General features: G+C 53.8%; 2 protein-coding genes across 3 annotated transcripts in view; one reads left to right on the top strand and one right to left on the bottom strand.

The window, feature by feature from the left end:
- Positions 1 to 3,217, bottom strand: part of IDH3A (isocitrate dehydrogenase (NAD(+)) 3 catalytic subunit alpha) — a 35,817-nt gene extending 32,600 nt beyond the window's left edge. Inside the window, exon 1 of the mRNA XM_059912653.1 lies at positions 3,022 to 3,217. The gene's annotated coding sequence lies outside the window, so the exon portion shown is untranslated. The remainder of the gene's footprint in view (positions 1 to 3,021) is intronic.
- Positions 3,218 to 3,376: 159 nt separating this feature from the next.
- Positions 3,377 to 24,790, top strand: CIB2 (calcium and integrin binding family member 2). Of its 2 annotated transcripts, XM_059915426.1 has the most exons (6): positions 3,379 to 3,584; positions 10,840 to 10,874; positions 19,114 to 19,225; positions 21,241 to 21,388; positions 23,511 to 23,706; positions 24,139 to 24,790. In XM_059915426.1, the coding sequence occupies exons 1-6, from the start codon at positions 3,534 to 3,536 to the stop codon at positions 24,158 to 24,160; spliced, it is 564 nt and encodes a 187-aa protein (XP_059771409.1). In that variant the 5' UTR covers positions 3,379 to 3,533; the 3' UTR covers positions 24,161 to 24,790. The 2 variants fall into 2 exon arrangements, with proteins under 2 accessions (XP_059771408.1, XP_059771409.1); XM_059915425.1 differs by having other exon boundaries at positions 3,377 to 3,584; positions 23,511 to 24,790.
- Positions 24,791 to 25,535: the final 745 nt, after the last annotated feature.

Raw genomic sequence — 25,535 nt, 5'->3', positions numbered from 1 at the left:
AAAAAAGGAAAGGGCTTGGTCACTCAGTCCTCCAGGAGGAAAATCTATTCCAAGTCAGAACATTCGGGGAGCTACTTGAATCAATGTGTAAACAGGTCCAAAAAATGTATTCTTTTAAAGAATGTTGATTCAATATTTACTAAGACCTTGTCCTAGAGCCTGGGGATAGAACCAAATAAAACATGGTGCCAGCCCTCCTGAATCTTAGTATTCGAAAGGAAATAATTTCCCTCCTTCAAAAAAGATAGCCCCAGGCTATGTATTCATTCATCCACCAAATATTCATGAAGAATCTACTATATGTAAAGTGCTGGAGATACAGGAAAGTTACAAGACAAGCTGTTCAGTGCTAGAATATAGGCCAGAATTAAAAAGGGGTTGTGAGGCGTCTTGTGTGTATGAGATGAGGTTGACCAAGGAACAGCTCACAGAATATAAACAGCAGCTATGTCAGGGGAGCGGCCAAGATAAGTGCTCTCTAAGCAAAGATAAGACTTCAGGAGGAATGAGGTTTAAATTGCCCCTAAGATAGAGAAGACTCAGATGAGCCAAGATAGCTAGCAGGTCCTACTAGGAGGTGGTGTGAAGGTGATATAAAGTTAGAGGTAGGTTAGCAAAAGATTTGAGTGTAGGACAAGAGAATGACTCACTGGGCACATGGGGCTGCTAGAGGGAAGATTTACTGTAGATGTTCCCACCCAGACCTTGGGCCCAAAGCACCTTATCTCTGCCATCAAGATCCACTTAGATTCTAAGTCCTAGACTAACAACTTGCAGATCAATGACATTTCAACACAAAGAATAGTCAATGAGGAAGCACCTTGAAAAAAGGAAAGAAATCAATGTTTTATTATATTTACTGACCCTTTAACTCCTATCAAGTTTACTCCTTGGGCATTTTGTAGTATTTATCCCTCCTATTTTTCTTCCAAATTTTGCAAGGTGCCAGGAATCCCCAAACTACCCCTTGTTGCTACCTTCTGATGTTACATCATTTACAAAGACTGCAACTGCCTAGGAGTTGGCCCCCTTTAAACAGCAGTAACCATATGTTCCCCTGCCCCTAGACAGTGTGATCAAGACAACCAGGACCCAGATTTAAATTACCAGCTGCATGCCCTTGGGCAAGTCACCTTTTCTGAGATTATTTCTTCATCTGTGAAATGGGATAATAACGCCAAACTCTACAGACTTAAGGGGTGTTCATGGAATAATCATATTCAGTAAATGTAAAGCATCCAACACAATCCTGGGCGCAGAGTAGGTAATCAATGCTTCTTTCTTCTCCCTCTGTCCACTCTCCCCTCAACAAACACACACACTGTCTTTTTCACACCCAACAGCTGGAAGCAGCAGAAGCACGATTTGGAATCAGAGAAGGAGGTGAGAGTCACGCTTTGCCCCTTCCCAGCTGGGTGGCATTGGGCAGGTCACTTTGCCTCTCTGAGCTGGGGGTTTCTCATCTGTAACTTGTAAATTGTATGCCATGCCCCTCCTCACAGCATTGTTGTAATAGCTCAAGAGAGAGAGGGCCTCACTTAGGGCAATGGCAATAGCGATCACAAAGGATTTGTTAAGGGAACACTCTAGCCAGGTTGGTTGCTTCTATTTATCACCTGTGAGAGGAGGGACTCCCAGAACTGAAAATACAGTCCTCTTTGTAGAAGTTCTGGCTTTTCTGCCAGGAGTACCTGGCATGCAAATGAGTAGCATGTTAGCAACTGTAAAGGAATGTAACAGAGCAGGATATGAGCACACAGAATTCTGGCCAATTCATGGGCAATGGGGAATCTAAGATGTTTGTTAATAGTGATTGTGTGGTTTGGAGAAGGTTTCAGTTTCCCCAACTCTAATAGTGGGAGAAAGACGAATTGCAGATGGAAAGAATCTTACAAAGGCCTGTCTCTGCTCTAAAATTCCACATTCTCTGAATCTGCCTTCTTTCCCACAGCTGTCTGCTATAAATGTCCAATATAAATGAAGGATAGTGAGGCGGTCTCTGAAGGCTGGTCAGCAATCCCCTGGGCTTCTGAATTGTTTCCTGCCCGTCTGATAGCAATTGATTATGCCTCTGATGACTCTTGCAATATCATCAGGGAGGTTTGTCTGTTTAGCTGATGGCTGCTATTCTCACCAGAGGGTGGCAAAATAATGTCGGAAAACCCCTACCAGGAACCTCAGGTATAAAAGGGAAATGTAAAAACGCCAGGGATCATCTGCCAAACTTGGACCCCTGCTCCTCTTGGAACCCCCAACCTTCAGCCGAAGCAACGATTCTCAAAGCGTGGTCCTGGGGCCAGCAGCATCAGCAGCACCTGGGAACCTGTAGGCCCCCCACATTCTTGGCCACCCAGACTTAAACCGGAAACTCTGGGGGTGGAGCCTACCAAGTGATTCTGATGCACTGCTCTCAGTGGTTAAAGAAACAAACCACCTATTTTAAAGCATAAAGTCTTGGTCTCCTCATCCAGGTGTGAGCTGAGCCAGTGCTGGAGTCCAGCTCAGGTTCTGCTACCTCCCAGCTGTGGAACCCTGGGCAAGTTACTAAACCACTCTCAGCCTCAGTTTCTTCACCTGTAAAATGGAGATAATACCTACAGAATCAGCGGTCCTGGGGTGAGAAATAACAAATGTGTGAGCTGGACCCTTAAAAGGTAGTTAGCGATGGCTCCATTTGCTGCAATGGATGGCATCTGTTTAAAAGCCCCGCGAAACGTCCTGGCATTTGTCACAGTAAGTCTCTGGACACAGTAAGTCTTTTAAATCCTCTCAAGTCTCACGTATCCAAGGGCTCAAAGAAAGGCAAGCAAGTCCCGTCCTCCTCCCTGAGGGACCCAGAGGGTCTGAGATACTCTGACCAGGCCGTGGTCAAAGACCAGATCAACCTCCTCGGGCCTGGCCCGGGAGGGGCCTTAGAGGTCATCTCGATTGACCCCCTGCTGTTCCGCGGAGGAACGGGGCCCAAGGGCGCGCGGTGAGACGCTGGCGGAGCTGGGCCCCAGCCTGGATCCCCGCACTCACAGTTCAGGGCTCTCCGCCTGCTCCTCACTGACGCCCCGCGCCCCAGCTCAAGGGGATCCAAGATCACCCAGTCGCCCCCACTGCACCCCTTGAATGGATCTGCCCAGGCCCCGCACCCTCAGCCCCGCGCCATCTGGGCTCCCGGCGGCCGGAAGTTCCTGGGTCCGCCCAGCCGACGCGGGCGCGGGCGCCAGACGGGCCAGGCAGCGCCTCCCGCGGCCAGGCCGCCCCCTGGCGGGCCCGGGGAGCTCGGCAGCTGGGAGCCGGGTGCCCGCCCTCTCCCCGCCGCGGGGCGGAGTCGCCGCGCTTGGGGTCCGCTCCCCTCCTCCCAGGCTCCCGCCCCGCCCCCGCCGGGTGGGCTGCGGGGCGCGGCGCCTTGAGGCCGGGCGGCGGGTCCGGCGGCCGTCGGAAGCTGCCCGCCGAGGGGCTGACGAGGGCCGCGGGCGCGGGGCTCCGGCGGCCGCTGATGGGAGGCGGTCCCCGGGAGAGCAAGCGACGGCGCCGCAGCCACCATGGGGAACAAGCAGACCATCTTCACCGAAGAGCAGCTGGACAACTACCAGGTGAGCCCGTCGCCCGGCCCCCGAAGCGTCGCCCCTCGGCTCCTCCCTTCTTTTTCCCGTCTCTTGCCGAGGCCTCCCGACAGCCGGTTCACCGGGTTCAAACCTTGCTTCTGCCTTCAGCTCGACGCTTGACCTTGGGCCGGTGACTTCTCCGAGCCTCAGTTTACCTACCCGAGGAATGAGAGCGCTTTCCACTTAAAAGATTCTCGCAGGCGTCCCTCGCTCCAGCTTCCCCCCTCCTCTCTCTCTCATTCAGACTTCTTGCTCTTGGCCCCAGGCTGGACCCGAACCCTTCCCCGACTACTCCTCCCATCGCCCACCTTGGCGCAGAGATGGAGTCCTTAAACGTAGGCTGGAGGGAGGACCCTCCCACCCCCCAACCCCCCTACCCCCCTACCTCCCTACCCCCCTAAAACCTGGGAAGCAGCCCAGGAGAGTGAGTCTTTGTAAAGTAGAAATTAGCTGGGTAGGGAGTGAAGTGCATCAGCACCCAAATGCCATTCTAGGTTGGGGTCTCTCCGTATGGCCCCAGTATGGAAATAATTGGAGCAAGAAGGCAAGCCAGGTACCAGTCTTACGTGGTCATCTCTCCAAACTCCCTCAGGCCCCCAGCAGCCACCCCCTTAGACCCTCCTGAGTCCCTCCACCTCCAGAGCCAGGGAGCTGTCCAGATCAGATCCCAATGCCCTCCCACTCATGTACAAACTTTTCTGTGGTTGCAGGATGGAGCCCAGCCTCCTGGCTTGCCCAGAGCCCTGGCCAGCCTGCCCAGGCCCCTTCCCTGCCCTGCGCACTGCAGCTGCCCCGGAACTATCCGCATTCCCTTGACACGCCGGGCTCTTTCCTCCCTCTCTTTGCCCGTGCTCGGGGATGCCGCTCCCCGGTCTCCAAATGATTTCACTTACCCTCCCAGGCCCAACTCTGATGCTTCTTTCCTGACTGTGCCAGGCAGAGGGGGCTGGACTGTGTTGTGGCCTGTGTGGAGTGCTTGGGGGAGATGAACACCAGCAGGGTCTCCACAGCTGCCTGTTGCCTTCGTGAATATTTATTTTGGAATCGAGCTTGAAGTGTGGGTCCTCTGGTGTGGGCACAAGTAAAATAAAGGCCCTTTTCCTCCTGGAAGTGCTGGTTGTCAATAACACTGCTTTCTCAGGGCCTCACGTGGAGGCGCCTTCTGTGTACGCAGCGCTCTAATGGAGGCTCTCTATGCATCAACGCATTTGATCATCACAGGGAGGTGGATTATTTAGCCCCATTTTACAGTAGCGTAAACAAAGGCTGAGGAGCCATTCGGTACCCTGCACAGTGAAGGTTCACACAAGAATTTGAATTGTGAATCCAAGGCTCACTCCTTTTGTTGGGGCTGGGGGCTGTGTGTGCTCTATGTCCTTAAGGCCCTCACTGTCTGCAGACACAGCCCCTTGCCTCCAGTGAGAGGCAGGTGGTGAGTGTGCTCTAGGGGAGGGCACTAGGGGGCAGTGGGAGACCTGGAGGAAAGGGGGGGCTTTGCTTCGACTGGTAGGTTCAGAAATAATGCAGCGCTTGCAGACCCTTGAAAGATCAGTAGGATTTTGCCCATCAGGGCCCCGAAGGAGGCATTCCAGGCAGAGGGGACAGCTTGGGTAAAGACTTGGAGCTGGGCCCAGGCAAGCAGGTAGACCATGCTCAGAAGAGTAGCCTTGTGGGCATGGGGACCTGGGTTCCCACTCAGTCTGGCCTGGCATTGAGTTACCGTTCGGAGTCAGGCCCAGTGCTGGGTTCTGATCCTTTGCCAGAGGCTGGGCCTGGTGGGAGAAACGAGAGCTGTGAAACCTGAGAGCCCCACGTCTCCCTCCCTGAGACTGTCCAGTTGGCCAGGCCAGTGAAGGCCAGCTGGGGGTGACCCCGGGTAACAGCCACCCCTCCCCCAACTGATCTCCAGGGTTTCCTGCCCTCTTCCTCAGTCCCCAGGTGCCAGTGATTCCCAAAGTTCAGATTTCTTCCCAGACCACTTCTCTGCCTTCCAGGTCCAGCCCCTAGACCCCTCAAACAACCAAGAGCTCACCGCCTTCCCCAGGAGCCTCCACTGCTGTTTGCTCTACTATGGCCTATGTTTTCAGTCGAGAACGAGTCCTGTAACTCTCACCCTCTTTGGGGGCTCACCTGGGGATCCCATCCTCGATCTCCATAGCCAGGGCCCTGGGTGAGTCCTCTCAGTGTCGTGTAACTGAAAATGTAACTGCTGCCTCCCCACCCCACCCTGTTCTGCACCCTCCAGCCACCCGCGTGCTGCTACCGCAATCTCTCAGTTTCTCACTCCATCCGCTTCTCACTCCTTCCCATTTTCTTTCAACAGACACAATGTGCATCACCAATGTAAAACAATTTTTTCTTTAAAAAGAATCTGTGGACCAAGAGTTGCATCGTATGTGTATTAACTAATCCCCCACTGTGGTGGGAGACCCTAGGGAGTTGTCCCTATATAGGTCATGAATGCCTGGAGCAGAAGTACAGGGTCAGAGATGTGAAGGATCTTTCTAAAACATGGGTGTGACCCTCTCCTCTCCCTGGAATTCCACAGTGTCTTGGGATAATAGCCTGAGCGGAGTACAGAGCAGACCTCACCCTGGCCTGATCTGGGCTCAGCCAGCCTCCAGCCTCATTTTTAGTCCCTCCCCTGGCACCCTAAGTTTCAGGCACACTGAAGGGCTTCTAGCCAAGCATGGCCTCACCTCTGGCCTTGTTCTCCTGGCGCCCTCCCCTCACTTCTTCATCAGCACCATCTGGCCTATCTTTCTGTCCATGCCAGGCCTCACCTCTTTTGGACAGGCTCCCTGATGCCCTCCCCCAATCCTTCTTGTGGCCACAGAATGGTTTATACCCAGTCATCACTGTCTGTTTCCCCTCCATCCCACTTCCTGTGTGTCCCCTGCTCAGGCACAGAAGAGGCAGTGGAGAATGTTGTCTGAATGAATGAATACTTGTTAAAGCACGGCTCTAAGGAGTGGAAAGAACTCCAGGGATTCTGAAGTCCTGGGTTCAAGTCATGGCTGGGCCATAGATGCTGTAGGCCTTAGTAAGCCATTGTCCTCTTCTGGGTCTCAGTGTCCCCACCTCTAAAATGGGAATGATTACTAGCCCTGCTGTGCTCATGTCACAGGGCTCTTGCAGGGGTCAGCTGAGCTGTGTGATGGTCAGCTGGGCGGTGCTGAGGCTTGAGCTGGCAGAGCTGGATGGAGAGTCCACTCCAGCTGGGACTGGCTATGGCTCGGCTCAGGACCACTGGCACAGGCAGACCAGGCATGTGGGAGATGGGAGGCAGGGAGGCTACCTGGATAAAGTACCCTTGAGTTGAGCTTTGGAGCATGGAAAGGATTTGGACAAGCTGGACAAGGTGGGGAAGGCACTCCAGGTGGGAGAACAGGATGAATATAAGCTTAGAGGAGGAACTGTAGCCTTAACTGGCATAACATCTGAGCTTCTACTATAAAAGCCCAGCCTGCCCTGTCTTCTGCTGCCAGAGTCCTGAGGGCCCATCTCTCCTGGGCTAGGCCCCCTCCCTCCCTCCCACCCCTCATGACCCTAACTTGAGCTGGGACTCTTCCCTGAAGACCTATCCCTGTGAACTCCCAGGGGCCAAGCAGTGACCAGACATTTGTTCTCAGTGGAGTGTAGGAAAGAGTTCCTGCAGACCTATGGCAGTAGCTCCCTGGGCAGCTGAGTAGATGGAGGGGGGCAGGGTTTTTGTTTGGTGTCTTCAGGGTGGGAACAGACACAGAGCTGCGGGCTCTGAAGGGATGCCTTTGGGACATGGGGTACTGGGTGGAGCTGTTGCACAAAACGGGGTAAGCTGTGGCCTAAAGGCTTCCTGCATCTTATCTCATTTGCTCCTCTCACTGCCCCTTTCCAAGACGCAGTATCCCCATCTTACAGATGCGGAAACTGAGGTTCCAACAGGAGACTGAACTTGCCTAAGGGTCCAAAGCAAGACGAGAATTTGAATCTGACTACTAAACCTTTTCCTCTGCCATGCTGCCAGGCTACTCATAGCCCTGAGAAGCTTTTAAGGCACCTGCCATGTTCCTCCCCAAGAGCTGCCTCCCTGGGATGAGTTCCAGGGAAGTAAGTCAGCAGAAGAAAAAGCAAAACATCAGTCGACGAACAGGTTCATGGCAGCTTTATTGGTAATGTTGAAAACCTAGAAATGGCTGTGGCTAAATGTTCAGAAAGATGAGAAAGTTTAGGTTAAGCAGGGCCAATGCCTTCAGTGAGATATTCCCCAGCCAGTGAAATGATAATGTTAACTGCTGTGGAAGGTTTATATGGAAAAGTCTGGCCATTCATTCCACCAGTCTCTATTGAGCATGCACCATGTACCAGATATGGGAATACACAGTGGAAGCAGGACGTGGAGTGGTTGGTGTATGACGGTGCTGGGTGGACCGTGGCTCTGTTTCCACTCAGTGGGCAGTGGTCAAGAAGCACATAGGGGGCTTCCCCGGTGGCGCAGTGGTTAGGAATCCGCCTGCCAATGCAGGGGGCATGGGCTCAAGCCCTGGCCCGGGAAGATCCCACATGCTGTGGAGCAACGAAGCCCGTGCACCACAACTACTGAGCCTGCGCTCTAGAGCTCGTGTGCCACAACTACTGAGTCCACGTGCCACAACTACTGAAGCCCACGCACCTAGAGCCCATGCTTCGCAACAAGAGAAGCCACTGCAGTGAGAAGCCCGCGCACCACAACAAAGAGTAGCCCCCACTTGCCGCAACCAGAGAAAGCCCGTGCGCAGCAACGAAGACCCAATGCAGCCAAAAATAAAAATTAATTAATTAATTAATTTTAAAAAAAAGAAGTACATAGGCCTGAGTTCCAGCCCAGCCCAGGTCTGCGTGTGCAATTTAGGGCAAGCTGTTCAACTTCGTTGAACCTCGGTTTTCCCATCTATAAAATGGGAAGGTAATGCCTGCCCCCCCCCCAACCCCCGCCCATAGGCTAGTGATGAGGATTAAACAAAATTGGATATTCAGAGCCCCCACGGGCCAGCCCATGGTAATTATGGACTGGTTGTGGTGTGGTTCTCAGGCTGGGCTGCACGTTGCAATCACCTGATGGCTCTGAAAACTGCTGATGCCTGGATCCACCCTCAGGGATTCTGATGTAATTGATCTGGGGTCCATTGGTGGTGATGGGAGGGGACACAGGGAGTTTAAACAGCTCCCCAGGTGATTCTGCTCTAGAGCAGAGGCCCTCACACTTTAGCAAGCATCAGCATCTCTAGAAGGACTTTTAAAAATGCAGATTGCTGGGCCTCATCCCCAGAGTTTCTGATTGTAGTTCTGGAGAGAAGCCTGAGAATCTAAAGTTCCACTAAGTCCCCAGGTGATGGCGATGCTGCTGGTCCAGGAACCACACCTTGAGGACCATTGATGTGGACAGATGTAAGTAGTTGTGGTAAGGGACTGGAGTCGTGTGAGAAGCTTTCACATTTATTGCCAATAAAACCCTCAGGTCAGGACCCAGATACTTCCTTTCCAACCCAGGGGATAGGAGAGAGGAGAGAAGAGAGGGGAGGGGGAAGAGGATAGGCCAGGGGGAAAGAGAGCAGAAACCAGGACCTCTCCCCATCCCCAGTTACGCCGACACCCCCACCATGCTGGCTGGAAGCGCTCTGGCCCTTCTCGCTGGCAGCTTCAGGACGTAGAACCAGCTGTGGGGCTGAGAGAGGTCTGTGCCTGGAAGGCCCAGCTGGGTGGCCTTTGCTGCCTGCTCCAGGTTTCTGGGGTCTGCTGAGAAATCAGCCCACACGGGCTTCAGCCTGAGTCTTAGGCCTGTGGGGCACAGAGTTCTTTGCCCATTCTGGGTGGGGAGGGGGCACTGCTTCCCCAGCCTGAGCCTCTCCTGGCCCCTACAGGGGAGCTATCACCGAAAGCAAAGCCTAGCCCCCCAGGAGAAGCCCCTATGTTTCCGAGAAGGGCCAGACTATGGGGGTCCTTAGTCTAACTCCCACCGAGCAGCAGGTGGCTCAGGACAGACTTGTGGGGCTAACTAGGGCCTGGAAATTGCCACCAACTCTCCCCTCTTCGGCTCTCCTTCAGGTGCCCACTGGAAACCCTAGATAGGCATCCTGTGGGCCTGCTTTCTTGGGTCCTCCTCAATGTGCAGTGCAATTGCCCTGGGGCCCAGGGCTCCAGGTCTCATCCACGGGCTGTCTGCAAGCCTGTACCGTGGCCATTAGTCCCTCGTCGGAGCCAGCTCTGGTCAGCATACCGCCCCAGGAGGCCCCACCAGCTCTGGGCTCTGGGCTCCCTCATGCTTCAACGACAGGCCGAGGTGGAGGAGCCAAACAGCAGGAGAGGAGCACGAAAGCCCTTCATGGTTGGACATTTTACGAAGTGCTGGGTCCTTTTCACCCCCATACTTCCCACAAGGCCTGGCATAGTAGCCTCATCACCAGGCAGGCGGAGCTGTGGACAGAGGCGTGACTGTAGGAGGTGGGTTATCCAGACAAAGGCAGGATCCCCAAGATGAGTTTATAATCTGGGTGAACTCAGGATCCGAGTGCTGCCCCAGCCCTGAGTCATGCCTACCTGGGGGTCCCCAGCAGCCCGCACCCTGGCCTCTGTCCAGATGCTGCCAGTTCCCCCCTGCCCGCCTTCCTCCTCCCCCTCTCCTCCTCGGCCCCTTCTTCTCCCACTCCCCAGCCTCTTCACTGCCTTCTCTAACCTCATCTCTTCCTGTGGCTTCAGATACCAGTTAGATGCTGGTGCTTCCCCAGTCTGTGTGCCTGGAACTCTCAGCCTCTGACCACGGGGCTGCTGCCTGCGACCACTCAGGACACACACCACCCACGACGAGGCACCATTCTTAGGGGCTGCAGCATGGACCGTGCCCCCTGCCGCTGGGCAATGCGGTGACCCTGTCAGTCCTCACTCCTGTTTTGTCTCCCGAGTTGTCTCCCAGCCACTTCCCCCGGGTGTCCCACAGGGTATCTCCTGGCCCCTCAAATCAATGGCATCCACCTCTGAACTCTCCATCTGCCTCCCAAATGCCCTACCCTACGCCTGCCTCCCAGCCCCCCACGCCACGCACTCGCTTCCCTGGCTCAGGTCAAAAGCTTCGGAAGGCAGCTTCTGGACCCACTAGACTGCTCCCTGCAATGGGCTGGGGCAGGGAGGGCTGGTAGTGACTCTGCTGCCCCAAGTCCAGGGCTGGCTGTTCCCGTGTGGCTCTGAGGGAGGAAGGACAACCAACTAAATGTGTGTTTTCCTTCCACAGGACTGCACCTTCTTCAATAAGAAGGACATCCTCAAGTAAGTGTGGCTCTTGTTCACCCCTCTGGAGCTGGGGCAGGGGCAGGGGTGGGACCGGGGACCCTGGGGGCAGAGGCAGGGGGCTGGGGGTGGTGCCGCACTGGCTGAGGACTAGCTTTTCCACCCCCATCAGCAGCCGAGCGCAGGCTGCTGTGGGAACTCGAGACGTCCCACCCCCGGCCCACATCCTTCTGCCAAGAATCGAACGTCTGTTTGCTGCATGCCAGGCTCCGTGGTGGGCGGTTTCAGGAACATTCTCATTTAATCCTCACTGTGCCCTTGTAACAGGAGAATCCTTTTATCCTCACTTTACAGGTGGGGCTTAGCAACTTGGCCAAAGTCGCCCAGCCAGGGACTGAAGACCTGGCCTCTGACTCCAGGGTCCTCGTTATTTCCTTGCACCCTGGGACCTGTCAGACTAAGGGGGGACCCTGTCTGTTAGACTAGAGATCCCTAAGAGCCCTCTGGCTCTGATGTCCTGCCACTCCTGGGAGGTCCTAAAGGCAGGGGCATGGCAGGCAATGCCACCACCGCCCCTGAGCTGTCCACCAGGGGTCTCTTCCCTTTCTTTGGGGGTGGGGTGGGCCTAGACAGGAGAAATGAAGGGGGTTGGCAGCCTCAGAGCCCCAGGACCAGATGGTGGGCAGGACTCACAGAATGCCAGGAAACCTGGCCCCACAGGCCTTGCCAGGCCCCCCCTCCCTGGGCTATCAGGTGGCACTAAAAGCCAGCAAGGTCTCAGGATCACTTTCCCTGGAGGTCGATGGGCAGGCTGGGGCGAGAGCCTGTTACACTTCCCAAGGGAGCTGTGGTCTGTCACTGCCATGACCACTCTGCTCAGACGGTGTCCCTCGGTCCTTCCTTTCTGCCCAGGCTGCTTTTCCAGCCTGTCCCCTGGTGGGCAGGGATGCCCACTCCTACCACCTTGGAGAAGCAGGGTCAGGGGCAAAGCCCCCAGGCCTTGGCATCAGCAGACCTGGGCTCTACTTCCCAGCTCTGACAAGCTTTGAGCCTCGCTGAGCCTCTGTTTCTTCTATAAAACGGGGATAATGCTACCTCCCCTGTTGCTGAGAGGCAGGAAAGCCAAGGTGTGGTGTTTGATAAATGGAATTCGGTCTGTAGCTTGAGTGAGGTGTGGGGTGCGCTTCCCATTTGGACAGATGGTCCTCAGAACTGTAACAACACAGCGGTCACCCTGGCATTCCCGTGGCACCTCTTACCTTTCAGAGTTCTTGGCCCAAATCCTCGTTTAAGCCTCACCACATTTGTCCTCTGTAACAGGGAGCTCCTGCCATCCTGACTTCCCACCTTTGTAGACACCGGGCCCAGACTGCTTGTCCTGGGAGGCCCACCATCATTTCTGTTCTGGCAGCAAAAGCTTGTCCCCAGGCCTTGGCACTGGCTGCCCCGCTGCCTTTCTCATCTTCCCACTGCATTCCTGCATGTCCTTCAAGACCCACTCCAGAGTCATCTACTCTGTGAGCCCCCAACTCCCTGTCCCCCAGCTCTCACACAGCTGCTTTTGCAGCCTTTTTAGGGGCTCTGTGGGCTCATGGCTCAGGTGCCCAGCTTCCCCCGGACTTGCAGTCAGGCAGGACACAGGCTCCCCATGCCTGGCACTGGGCACGGCACCAGTAAGCGCTTGAAGAGTGTGTGGGTGAAGGATGGGTAGGGTTGGCCAAGGGGAGAACATTCCAGGCTAGGAGCAGCGGGGTCAAGGGCACAGACCTGCTTCACCCTGCCCCATCCCCAGTGATCTTACTGAGAGCAGCAAGGTTGCCCTTGGGGGAGGAGAGTGGTTCAAAGGCCAGGCCAGGAATTGGATTCAACCTGAGGGGCCTTTGGGGGTGACCCTCGTCTCTTGGCAAATGATCAGCCCCAGGCAGGTGGGTGGTCTGAGCAGGGGTAGGGGGTCTCCTGGCTCCCCACAGCCCTGGCCTGCCCAGCTCTGCATCCTTCAGTGCCAGCCTCTGTAGTTCAGCCCAGGCCTGGAGTCCACAAAGGGGGGAAAGGACCCCTTCTGGCAGCTGGACGCACTTTCTGAGTCCCCCACTGCCTGCTCTGTCACTGGTTCCTTCAGGCCCCACCTCTGTGTTAGCACTCATTGGGGACCAGACCCGTTGCTCTTTCTGCAGAGTGGTCATGTGGGGAGGGGGAGGGGGTAAAGCCCCACTGGGAGCAGGAGCTCTGGGATCTGGTCCCCACTGTGTAGCACCTGCCATGTCTCAGTTGCCACCTCTGCAGTATGGGGATGACAGTGCCCCCTGGGGCTGTTTTTCCACAGACTCCAGTGGCTGGGAGGGCAGGGGTGACAGTGTTGTTCAGCACAACACAGGCTGCTTGGAGTTTTGTTGCCCACCCGTCCACCCTCAGGAAGGGTCGTGAGGCCAGGCAGCGTGTGGGATTACCTGTCCCTGGGGGACCAGGCGTGGCCTCGATGGCTCGATTCCAGTTGCAGCCCCCTCGATTTTCTCCAACCTTCTCTCTGGGCCCCAGCAAGAGCCAGTGTGACTGATCACCCCTGCCAGGCGAGCCCTCTCCACGCTGTTCACATCTCAGGTCCAGGCGGGACGACCGAGGCCCTGAGCCCAGAGAGGGCCAGGAGCGAGGACCCGGCCGGCAACACAGAGCAGGTCAATGACAGAGCCAGGCCCGAGGCCCAGGGCCCTCCTCCCAGGGGCCTTCCAGCGCTGTTACCCCACCCCCACCCGGATGGTTTTCTGGGTGGGCTGCACCCTGAGTACTGACCAGATGGCGAGGAGGAAACGTGAGCAGCAGATTCTTCTTTGCAGCTTGGGGCCCAGCTCTCTGGTAGCCTTGGGTCAGTGATACTGAGTCACAGATACCCATCTGGGCAGTTTTCCCCTCCCCTCCCCCGCTCCCCTCCTTCCTGCGTACTCACATACACACACACAAACCTGGGTGGATCCAGTTGCTCCCCAGGGCACAGCTCTTCCACCCCGACGCTGAGCCTGAGTGGGCAGCCCCCCATTCAGCCACCTTCTTTGCTATAGGTAACTCCCCTGCCCCCAGTTAGCCTCTGCTCCTAAGCACAAAGAGGCCCAGCTAGCACCCTGGGGTGTTTGCCTATTTGTTACTTTATCATCTATTTTATTTTCTCAACCATTTAAAAACTCTGTATAATCTATTTTAATTACTTTTAATTTTTTATTTCACCTGTGATACATGATGACTGTAGAAAAATTAGAAAATAAAGCCAGTCAAAAGAGACCAAAAATTATCTGTAATCCTGCCACCCAGAAATAACGGCTGTTTTTAACCTCTGGGTAAATAATGTTTACATATTTTCCCTTTGTGTGTGTTTATCGGAAATTTGGATCAGGTTGTTCTGTAATTTGCTTTAAATTGCTTTTCCTTAGGCAACTTGTAAAACTAAATAAGATAAAAAAATGATCTCACCACCTCTTCATTTGGTTGGACATTTAGATTTTCAGCTTTTCACCATTATAATTAGCACTGCAGTGCACATCCTTGGGACACCATGACATATAGCCCACGCGTCTGGGATTATTTCCTTAGAATACATTTCTAACAGATTTCTGGATCAAAAGGTGTGGACATTTTTAAGGCTTTTGATTTTTATTGCTAAATTGCCCTCCAGCAGCCATGCATGAGTCTCCATTTCCCTACTTCCTCAATCACACAGGCTGTTACATCTCTTTTGTCTTCTGTCCCCAAATCGTTTATTGACTATCCCAAGGGTCTCAAACTCAGCTGTCTGTGGGGGCCAACATGCACTGCAAATAAATGAAGCCGTGTAATCCGACAGGAATGTTTTAGGACCAGGATCTGCAGAAATTGCTGTTCCTGAGCCCCAGGTGGTTGTGGCCTTGGGGAAATCCAGGTTTTTCATGTAAAATTGTTTAATCTGTAAATGTTGGCAGCTAAGTTTTAAAGCATTATTTTACATGAAAGCTAGACATGAATGTGGACCACCAACCAGTCTGTGACTTCCAGAAGAATCCATCTTCTCCCCACTGATTTCAAATGCTGTTTGTCTTGGACTAATTCTCATTTATATTTGGGTCTGCCTCTTCTATGCCAATGTCTATTCCATATGGTTTTACTTATAATAGCTTTAAACTATGTTTTAACATCTGACGGGACAAATATCTCCCCAGTTACTCTTTTTTCAGGGTTTTTCCCCCACTCTCCTATGTTTATTCTTCCAAACAAACTTTTGAATCAGGTTGGCAAGATCTCAAATAAATCATTTGCAGATTTCAATTAAGAGTGTATTCATTTTACAGGAAAATGAAGAGAAGATTGCCATCATTACAGCAGTAAGCCTTTCCAATCAGGAAAGTTATCTAACTCCCTAAATATTTTACATCCTTTGGTGAAGCTTCATGGTTTTCTTTGTACACATTTCATATTTATTTTATACTTAGTTGTTTGGGGGTTTTTGGAGGGGGATTTTGTATTGTGAATTAGATCTTCTGTTATATAATATTTTTGAATAGGTGAATGCTGGTAGAAAAACTATTGTGTAGAAGAGCTACTGAGCTCTTTCTCATTCAAATAGTTTTTTTTTTTTTACTAACTTTTTTTTTTTTGGCTGTGCTGCACAGCACGTGGTATCCTAGTTCCCCAACCAGGGATCGAACCTGTGCCCCCTGCAGTGGAAGCACGGAGTCCAAACCCCTGGACTGCCAGGGAAGTCCTCATTCAAATAGTTTTTAAACTGATTATTTTTGGTTTTCCAGCAAATAATAATTTTCATCCTCCTTTCCAATATTTAGATATACTATTTTATTTTTCTAATTACATTGACTAGCACTCACGGGGGACATGTTATATAATGATGGTGACGGTAGGAATCCCACTTTTATGGGAATGTCTGTAGTAGTTTTATCATTTAAGTATAATGTTAGGTGTTGATTTGAGGTAGAGAGTGTCCTTTTGCTTATGTTTGACTAAGGATTTTAAGTTTTTTATTGAAAAAATTAATATATACCTTAAGAATACTTTTTATTTTTATTTTTTTTTATTTTTATTTTTTTTATGGAACTGCACTTTATTTATTTATTTATTTATTTTTTATTTTTTTTGGCTGTGTTGGGTCTTCGTTTCTGTGCAAGGGCTTCCTCTAGTTGCGGCAAGCGGGGGTCACTCTTCATCGCGGTGCGCGGGCCTCTCACTGTCGCGGCCTCTTTTGTTGGGAGCACAGGCTCCAGACGCGCAGGCTCAGTAGTTGTGGCTTACGGGCCCAGTTGCTCCGCAGCATGTGGGATCTTCCCAGACCAGGGCTCGAACCCGTGTCCCCTGCATTGGCAGGCGGATTCTCAACCACTGCGCCACCAGGGAAGCCCACTTTTTATTTTTATTAATAAATACTCTAAAAACTCAGTTCAGAAGTAGGTAAAGTAAAAGTGAAAGTTGGCCTTCTCTTATCACTCCTCTCCACTCCTGCCTTACAGGGACCATCAGTGTAAACATGTGGTGTACACTTTTCAGATATTTTTCTGTGTGCATACAACCATCTAGTCATAAGTGCAGCTATCAAGTTGATCAAAATATTTTTTGCTGCCTATTAATGTGATTTATAGTCACAGATTTCCAAACATTGACCCATCCATGCATTCCTGGAATAAATCCTACTTGGTCCCAATGATTTATCCTTTCAAATGCTGTTGGACCTGATTTACTAATATGTTATTTTATAAGATTTTTGCATCTGTATGTGTAAGTGCCATTGGTCCATTTTGGATGCTACCTGCTAGGTTCTGGTAGCAGGGTTCTTATTAACTTCCTAAAATAAACTGGGAGGCTTTCACTTTTTTGCCCCATGCTCTGGAACAGTTCAAGTAGCATAGGTATTGTTTCTGCCCCTGGAACTTATGATAGGACTAATATGTACATCTTCTTGAATTCAGTAGTGCCCTTTATTGGGAGGAGGGGTACAGGAATTCAGTTCTGTGACAGTTTTTGGAGTTTTTCCCACAGCGATTCATCTTTCCAAATTCTCCTAGAGTTTTCCTTAAAAAAAAAATTCCAATATCACTATAGGCATAGAGTCAGAACACATCTCTGTCCCAGGGCAGAAGCTGGCCTTCGTACCCCAGAAGACACCTCCTCAACTCCACTAATACCCACAGGCCTTCTCCCAAATCCTCGCCCCTTGCAGGGAGCCCCTGACATGGCAGGCAAAACGCTAATAGCTACCAGTTGAGGCCAGGTGGTTTTAAATACTAACGCCATCCTTTTTAATCCTCACAAGTGTGAGGAGGGTAGGACAATCCACATTTAACTGTTCTCCAGTGGGTTAACCTACTCGCCCAAGGCCACGCAGATAGTGAGAGGTGTAGGCAGGGCTCCACCTCAGTCTGACTCACGTCCCTGCTGCAGCCACCCCACAAAACTTTGAAGGTGTAAGCCAACCCTCAAACACCCCAACATCACATCCCAAATGTCAAGGTCAAGTGGGAAATGTAACCATTGCAAATACTATGGTCCTGTCAAAAGCACATGAAACCAGATGCATAAAGTGTGACATATAGTCCAGGTTCCATGTTTGGGGACAGTATAAAAAAAGGGCAAATTTTTCCTCAATGCCGAAAGTAAGAGCAAAGAAAGTCCTCGAATGCCCCTTCGTGGAGGGTCCCAGCTTGATCCTGTCACTCTGTTATCCGCTGCCCCCCTTTGACCCAAAGGACAGCATTTGGGTTTTCCCCTCCAGGTCTGTGTTTCCAAGCCTTGGAAATTCCTTGTGATTTCAGGCCCTTTTATAGGAGCATGTGACTGGCCAAGTGGGCTCATGGCATTTACTTTGCGTTTACTGTTCAGGTTCTCTGAACCAGGTGCTGATGTGCTGGCCTGGGGCAGACGCTTAACCCCTTAGCCTCAGCTTCCTCACCGGAAAAACAGGGGTGGGGGTACTAATAGCTACCTCTCGGGGTGGTTAGGGATTAAACTGAGTAAAGCAGTGCACACGGGGTTAACCCAAAGCCCAGCACAGAGTGAGCATTTGCTAAACAGTGGCTGACATTTTGTGTGTGAGCTGGGCAAGCAGTGACCTGCTCTACGGGAGAGGGCTGGGCGGCAGGGTGACAAGAGTTGGATGGACCCTGTTGGGGGAATTGGGTAGCTATGCTGAAGGGCCTGCTAAGGATGGGCCTAGGAGCATGTCACTGGGCCAGGCCACTTAGAAGAAGACCAGGGTTGATCCGGCTTTGGGGGTAGCAGGGAAGGTGGGCCCCGGAGATATGGGGTCACCCCTCCATCCAGGCCCCAGCAGCCCTGGGCCTCACCACAGCCCCCCGTCAATACCCCTGACAGCTGTCCCCCTGTCTGGCAGCACTTCCTGGACACAATTTCATGTGAACCTCAATTGTACCTGCCTGGGGATGTCAGGGACCTGGACAACAGGACACAGGGCCGCAGAGGAATAATGGAGGAGGGGCTTCCAACTGAGACAGGGTCAGGATGTCTCACACCCTTGAGGGTCCACGCAGCATGTAGGTGGGCTTGTGTCCCAGGGCCCCCCGAGCAAGGTGGGAGGGTGAGAGGGAGCTGGGGACCTGACGCGTCAGCGAGGAGGGCCAGGCCCAGGGCAGTGGGCTCCATCCCGACAGCCCCCAGCTGGAGAGAGGTTGTGGATGGCCGTTCTCAGGGCGCTTCTGGAAGCTCTTCCAGAGACCCAATGCTCAGGGCCTAGCCTGGGGGCAGGGGTAGCAAACGGGGCCAGGACTTCAGCAAGGTCAGGAGTTGGGAACGGCAGGGGCGGCATGGGGAGGAGGGGTTAAGAGCCTCTGCTCTGGATTTCCGGTCCCGGGTTCCAGCCGTGGTCCCTGAGGCTTCCTAGTTGTGTGGTGTTAGACAAATCACTCTTTTGACCTCGTCAGCCCTCAGTTTGCTGAGCTGTAAGAGGTGACATGCCTGGCACATAGAAGACTCTTAAGAGAGTCCAAAGAGGAAAAAAATAAGATCAGATGGCAAGCCCTTGCGGGTGGGGGGATGGGCAGTGGCAGCAGTGGCCATGGTGTTGGTGGTCATGGGAACGGCCAGGACACAATCTAGTCATCAGCATAGGGGTCTGGGCAGAACTTGCCTCCCTTACAAATCCCCCATCCTGTGGGCAGAGCAGGTGGTCTCCCCAAGCCCCTGGCCAAAGTGGGTCTCCAGCGTGAGGGGCCAGGGTGCAGGCAGGATGGCACCGGGCCTCTGAGGGCCCGGGGACCGCATCCCCTCCAGCACTTTTTCTCTGCTTCCCTCGCAGGCTCCACGCGCGCTTCTATGAGCTGGCCCCCAACCTCGTCCCGATGGACTACAGGAAGAGCCCCATCGTCCACGTGCCCATGAGCCTCATCATCCAGATGCCGGAGCTCCGGGTACGTGAGAGGCTGCTGCTCGGCGGAGCCGGGGGATCAGCTAGAGAAGGCCGGGCAGGGGGGCCGGGAGTTTGGGGAATATGCCCCTCTGCATGGGCAGGGCAGCAGGGGCACCCAGACCTGAGTTGAACCCCAGCTGTGCCTCAGTTTCCTCATCTGCACCCTGTGAATAAATGAGCTACGTGTGTAAGTAAATGAGCTTACTCGGTAAGGGTGCCGTGATTGGTGCTGCCCTGTAGTCTACAGGGCTGTCGGCCTGTGCTCACCTGCTTGCCCCTGTGTTAAGTGGCCCGTCTGCTGTCATTGGCAGATCTTGCTTGTGTCTGCTTTTTAAGGTGATTTTTTTAGCCTCGTCCTCGCATGGCTGTTGTCTCCCACAGCACGGTCACCCATAGCATCTCCTCTCAGACTTTAACGTGCGCAGGAATCACCTAGGGATCTTGTCAAAATGCCGATTCAGGTTCAGTAGGTCTGGGGGTGGGGTCCAAGATTCTGTTTTTCTAACAGGCTCCCAGGTGAGGCTTGACATAAGAGTTTCATTTCCCGAGTTCCTTACACATAAAATACACTCCAACGGTAAGAAAGCATTTGGGGTTTTAGGGCACATTGCTGTGGGTCTTTGCAAAGAGCCCCTTGCCAGACCTCAGGTGTGTGATTCTGGTGTCAGGGTGTCCACGTGGTGTCCACATGGCATCCACTTGGGGCCTGTATCCTGGTTATGCCCTCAGTCCTGGGGGACAGTGAGCCAGAGGCTCAGCCCTGACAAGGGTCCAGCCTGGCCTAGAGAGGGGCTTGATTCCAGGCTCAGAGGTTCACTAGAGGGTATGAAGCACTTCGGCAGGAACCCTGGGATTGTCTCTCAGCCCCCCGTGCTGGCCTGGGCTGGGCACAGAGTGGAGTGGCCCAGTGCTGGCCCAGCTGGGGTGGAGGACTCCAGGAGAGGTGGGCCCTGAGTGAGTTGGGATCAGAGGAAGGAGTCATTGGTATAATTCCCCACCTACCTGTGGGCTGGTCTAGGAAAATTTACAGGAGCTGGGTGACAGCTGGCCTGGGGTCTGACTGGCTCTCTGCCTCCTGCTGCTGGTCCCAGCCCAGTTCTCCCACCTCTGGGGCCCCACTTCTGCCCCCTGTGATCTTGGTCTGAGCTGAGAGCTGCCCAGGCCCTGGGCTCTTGTTGTAATAGGGAAGAACCTTTTGTATTCTATTCCAAGTTAATCACTAAAGGGATGTTTCCTCTAAGCTTAAATTATACATAATGGCCCGTCTCTGGGAACCCTGCCTCCCAGGTAATGAGCGTTAAGCTAAAATACCTCTGTTTAGCTCACAGAAAACATCCTGACCAGGCCCACCTGTGAGTGACTACAGGGAGGAAGAAATTAACACCTCCCCTCCGGAGGCTGATGGGAAATAGGAAGTGTTTGACTTTACTCCCTCCCCTTTTAGTATGAAAGAAGCCTGAATTCTAACTCAGGCAAGATGGTTCTTTGGGGCAGGAGCCCACCATCTTCTTGGTTAGCTGGCTTTCCGAATAACATCACTATTCCTTGCCCAAACAACTCGTTTCTCAATGCATTGGCCTCTCGTGTGGTGAGCAGTACGAACGTGGACTCAGTAACATTGTCTTCCCTTGCATGTCAAGGCAGGAGCCTCCATGTACTCCCTGGGCAATGGGACTAATCCCTGCTCCTGCCTCAGAAGAGGTGATGCCTCCAGTGGGCACACCTTGGTTCTGCTGAGCCCTCCGTGCTCATCTGAACAATATAACAAGACATGATGCTTGCAGAGCTCTCACTGGTGCCAGGCTTCATACCAACACCTTACATACTTTAACTTATTCAACCATCTCACAACCCAGTTAAGTAGGTGCAATTATTATCCCCATTTTACAGATGGGGAAACTGAGGCCCAGGGGGATTAGATCACTCGTTCAAGGTCACATAGGCCGTAGCTGTCGGGCTCTGGGTTCCTCCCAGTGAACCTTCACCTATGGTGACTGCTGTGGTTGTTTTCTTCAGGAGAATCCCTTCAAGGAAAGGATTGTGGAGGCTTTTTCTGAGGATGGCGAGGGGAACCTCACCTTCAACGACTTTGTCGACATGTTTTCTGTGCTCTGTGAGTCGGCTCCCCGCGACCTCAAGGCAAACTACGCCTTCAAGATCTACGGTAACGAGGGCCTGGAGGAGGGGCTGTAATGCTGCGTGCGGGTGGTGGCATTCCATAGGCCACTAGTTACTGCTGGTTCCCACCCTGGGGACGCTGGGGACACCAAGAACACTCTGAAGAGTGCCTGCCCAGCACAGTGGCCAGTGGGGACAGCTAGTGCATAAGAGACATCTGCAGGGTCCTGAGAGCAGAGGAGGGAGGGACCCACTCCACCTAGGGCAGGTGGTTAGCCTGAGGGGAATTCACATGTGGTGACATTTCAGCACGGCCTCGGAGGACAGGAGGAGATTTGTCAACAGGAGAATGGGGGTGGGCATACCTGGTAGAGGGAGCACCACAAAGCACAGGGCGTGGTGAGAAGATGGGGAGACGAATGTGGTGGGATGAGGGCGGTGTGAATCTGGAGAGGTCACTGGGGCTGGGCTGTGAGGAGCCAGCCAAGGAGTTTGGGGGCCACTGCAGGGTTTCAGGTGAGGCCAGGAAGCCCTGTGTTCTAGAAAGATCACTCGGCATCCTGGAGGAGCTAGACTGGCAGAGGCCAGGGTTCTGGAGAGGAGGTCTCTGCCAGGTGGTGAGGCTGGGCTGAGAGGTAGGCTTCTAGGTCCCCCCTCCCACTTCTGCAATTGCTGCCAGAGGTAGGGTGGCCTCATTTCACCCCAGCCCAGCCCAGGACCCACTGTCCCACTGGCCACCAGAGGGCGCCGAGCAACTGCGAAGCTTTTGGTTTCTCCTGTGGCGATAGGAGAGAACTTCACGCTGCAGAGCTCGTATGCTGTGAGCCTGACAGCGGCTGGGACTGGTGTCAAACCCTCAGACAGTGCTCAGATGGGAACTTTGAGGCCCAGGGAGGGTCCGTCCTGGACCAGAGGAGCCACAGACAAACCTCCTGTGCCCAGCATCTTTCATCAGCCAGGGGATCCCAAGGCAATGGGGCCCATTGGGCTGTTTTTTCATTTTGTAGTTGTCACGTTTATTTCAGGGGACTTTGGTCTACATGTATCTCTGCACCCACATTGTGTTTGCACGTCAGAGGCATGGTACCCACCTTGTCTACCCTTAACAAACTACGCCCACAAGGTTCAAGTAAAAAGCTTCTCGGATTCCAACCATCATCCCCCTAATGTTGGACCCCATGGCATTGCTCCTGGGAAGGCTGTAGTCTGCCAGAGAGGGGAGGTGCAGGGCACACAGCCAAGCGGGTGTGGGGACAAGTGAAGGGAGAACCAGGGCTCCCCTACCACCCCGGACTGGCGGGTGGGATGGAGAAAGGCAACTGGGACCTGGGGTTTGGTGCTGGGGGGAACTGGGGCCTGACCTCTAGCAAGGGTCACCCACTTCCTTGACCTTATTTTCCCTGAAGAATGAATGGAGTCTGCTGGACAGATAAATGGGAAGGGCGCTCCAGACAGAAGAAATAGCACATGCAAAGATCTGATAGTTGGGTTGAAAGGCAGTCGGAAGGGTGTGCGAGTTCCCTGTGATGAGGCTGTGTGTGGCTCGGCCCTCTGAACATCTTGCTGAGCTGTGGACAGTGCTAGTGCCTTTTGCCGAGTAGAATCAAACCACGTTCCCCGCTCTTTGTGCACAAAAGCCAACCACGGGGCCTCTCTCTGGGGGGCTTCTGAGTCTTCTGACCTCCATGTCTGACTTGGGACCAGAGGCAACGTGGTGCAGTTTAGAAAACATGGGTCTTAGCGTCGAACCGGCCCCGGTCAGCATCCCAGCTTCCCCTCCAAGCAGCCATCTGACCTTGATTCTGTCACTCGGCCTTGCCAGGTCTTGGTTTCCTTAGCTTTAGAGGGAACACAGGGTCCACCATGGGGCAAGGCCAGGAGAGCCGTTTAGCCTGGGCCCAGAGTTCCCAGGAGGCCTCAGATTTGGACGTTCGAAGTGTCTCAGGCCGAGGCTGGGCTTGCCGTCATGGTAGGGGTTTGTGCAGATTGTGAATGCAGATTTGTTGAATGTGGTGTTAAGAGGTGCCTCGTGAGTGAGACCTCCTGGTCCCTGTCGGCTGAGGACAAGGATCCGGTGTCCCCAGAGTGTGCACAGAGGGGCCAGGGAGGTATCTGGTGTGACCAGCTCAGAGGAGAGTGGCCTGAGCGTCCCTGACCCCACCCCACAGACTTCAACACCGACAACTTCATCTGCAAGGAGGACCTGGAGATGACGCTGGCCCGGCTCACCAAGTCGGAGCTGGACGAGGACGAGGTGGTGCTCGTGTGTGACAAGGTCATTGAGGAGGCCGATCTGGACGGCGACGGCAAGCTGGGCTTCGCCGACTTCGAGGACATGATCGCCAAGGCCCCCGACTTCCTCAGGTGCCTTCCCAAGGGGCTGGCATGGGCAGGGCAGGCCTGAATGGGGGCCGCAGCCAGGAGACCCCGCGGGGCTGGGGCGCTGTCACTGCTCCCGAGAGCAGTGGTCCCGGCAGGCCCCGTGTGGGCCGGGAGGCAGGTCACGTTCCAGGCCCAGGTGCCCTCAGTGCGTGACTGGGAAGTCCTCTGCCCCCAGCAGGGCCAGTCTCTGGTGAAGGATAGAGACTGGGGGCCCTTTGGTTATGTCGGGGGTTGGATGCCCTGGGCACAGCTGGTCCTCCAGGCCTTTCTTCCCTCATGCAGATTGTTTGCATCCTCTGCACCCTCCTGGAGGAACTGTCCAGGGTTGGGTGCGGGGCCTGGTTGGTTTCTGCTGAGGACCTTTACCCACCCAGTCCAGAGCCTCTCAGCCCCTCTTGCTCTTTCTCTTTCCAGCACTTTCCACATCCGAATCTGAGGACAGTGCCGAGGTTGCAGGGGCCAGAAACCGACCATCCAGCTCTGCTGCCTACACGAGTGTGACCTCCAAGCTCCCCAGGAGAGGAACTGTGGCCTCTGGGGTTTACACCCACGAACATTTCCTTGGCCCTTTCAGCAAAAAATCCTTAACCAGGGAAGGGGGGATGTGAGGAGCAGGGCCTTTCCCAGTCCCCCTGTGGTCCCTCCACAGGCCTTCCCTCTATCCCCCCAACCTTCCCCACACCTTGGTCCTCTCCCCATCAGAAATGGCCCTACTGGGAGGGGAAGACAGAACCCCTAACAGGGCAGGGGTGCTGACTTGTCCAAGTGCTGGGCAGGCACCCTGGCTGCCCAGGGCAAAGTGAAAAAAAAAAAGGACAAGGTTTAACGAGCTATGCAATCTTTCTCCAAAACCCACAGCTGGGCTACACCCGACCCCGCCTGTTCCTTCTCCCCTGACCCTTCCCAATGTGAAGCTGTGTGAACAGTGGGTCCAAGGGCTCTGTCCCTGTCTCTGTCCAGGACCTGAGCACCACCCCATCTGCCCTCCCCAATGACGTGGAATCCTCACTGGTGTGTGCTGTCCACAGATTTGTGAACTCCTGGTACAGTAAAACACTTTCATGTCCCCGTGTTCTCTGTGTCTGCCAAGGTTAGGAAATGTTCACTGGTCCCTTTTTTCCTTGAAATCCCACCATAAGCAATTCAGTCTCTAAGCATTGCCTTCCCACTTTAGGCACCAACTTTTATTTCAGTGCTCATGTCCTTGAGGGGAAGACACATCTGTGCCCCAAATCTCCGAGTGAGCACCACGAAGAGATGTTGGGTGAAAACCGTTTCCATTTCCCTCATAGTGATAGTCATTCTGGTGAAGATTTATGGAGTACGAACCATGTATCAGGTACAGGGTGACCAGATCACATAGGGATGGCCAGCAAGCGCCCACTGGCTGGCTCCAAAAACTGCCCAGCAGCGCCCAGGCTGACCCAGGCGGCCAGCCAGGCTTGGGCCTGCCGTAGGAGGGGTGACCAACTGTACAGTCTTGAGCAGGCCGCTGATTTACTCTCAGTCCCTACAACCCCCCTGGGAGGTAGGGACTCTTAGAGCCCCATTTCTCAGAGGGAGACACTGCAGAGCCAAGAGGCCGCTGTGGGTAGGTTTTCCCCACAAATGTGAACTTGAGCCACCTCTGCCCAGGGAGGGGGCCCGAGGGGGGCTATGGTGTTCTCTCTGGGGAGGGTTAGTTGCCTGGGGGCAGTGGGCAGGGGGCAGCAGCCCAATTGCTCACCCTTATGGAGGTGGGGACACATGGGTATGAGGGGGAGTGGGATCCCAAGGGAAGGGGAAGGAAGGATCCTGAGGGAAGGGGACTC

This window comes from Balaenoptera ricei, chromosome 2 (assembly GCF_028023285.1).
Source record: "Balaenoptera ricei isolate mBalRic1 chromosome 2, mBalRic1.hap2, whole genome shotgun sequence".
NCBI classification, from domain to species: Eukaryota; Metazoa; Chordata; class Mammalia; order Artiodactyla; family Balaenopteridae; genus Balaenoptera; species Balaenoptera ricei.
The sequence above is the reverse complement of the archived record's forward strand: the minus strand, read 5'-3'. Positions and strand labels throughout refer to the sequence as shown.

Coding starts and splice junctions, on each gene's coding strand:
- CIB2 (XM_059915425.1), top strand. CDS start 3,534: ATGGGGAACAAGCAGACCATCTTCACCGAAGAGCAGCTGGACAACTAC. Junction 10,875..19,113: donor AATAAGAAGGACATCCTCAA/GTAAGTGTGGCT, acceptor CTTCCCTCGCAG/GCTCCACGCGCGCTTCTATG. Junction 21,389..23,510: donor CTACGCCTTCAAGATCTACG/GTAACGAGGGCC, acceptor CCCACCCCACAG/ACTTCAACACCGACAACTTC.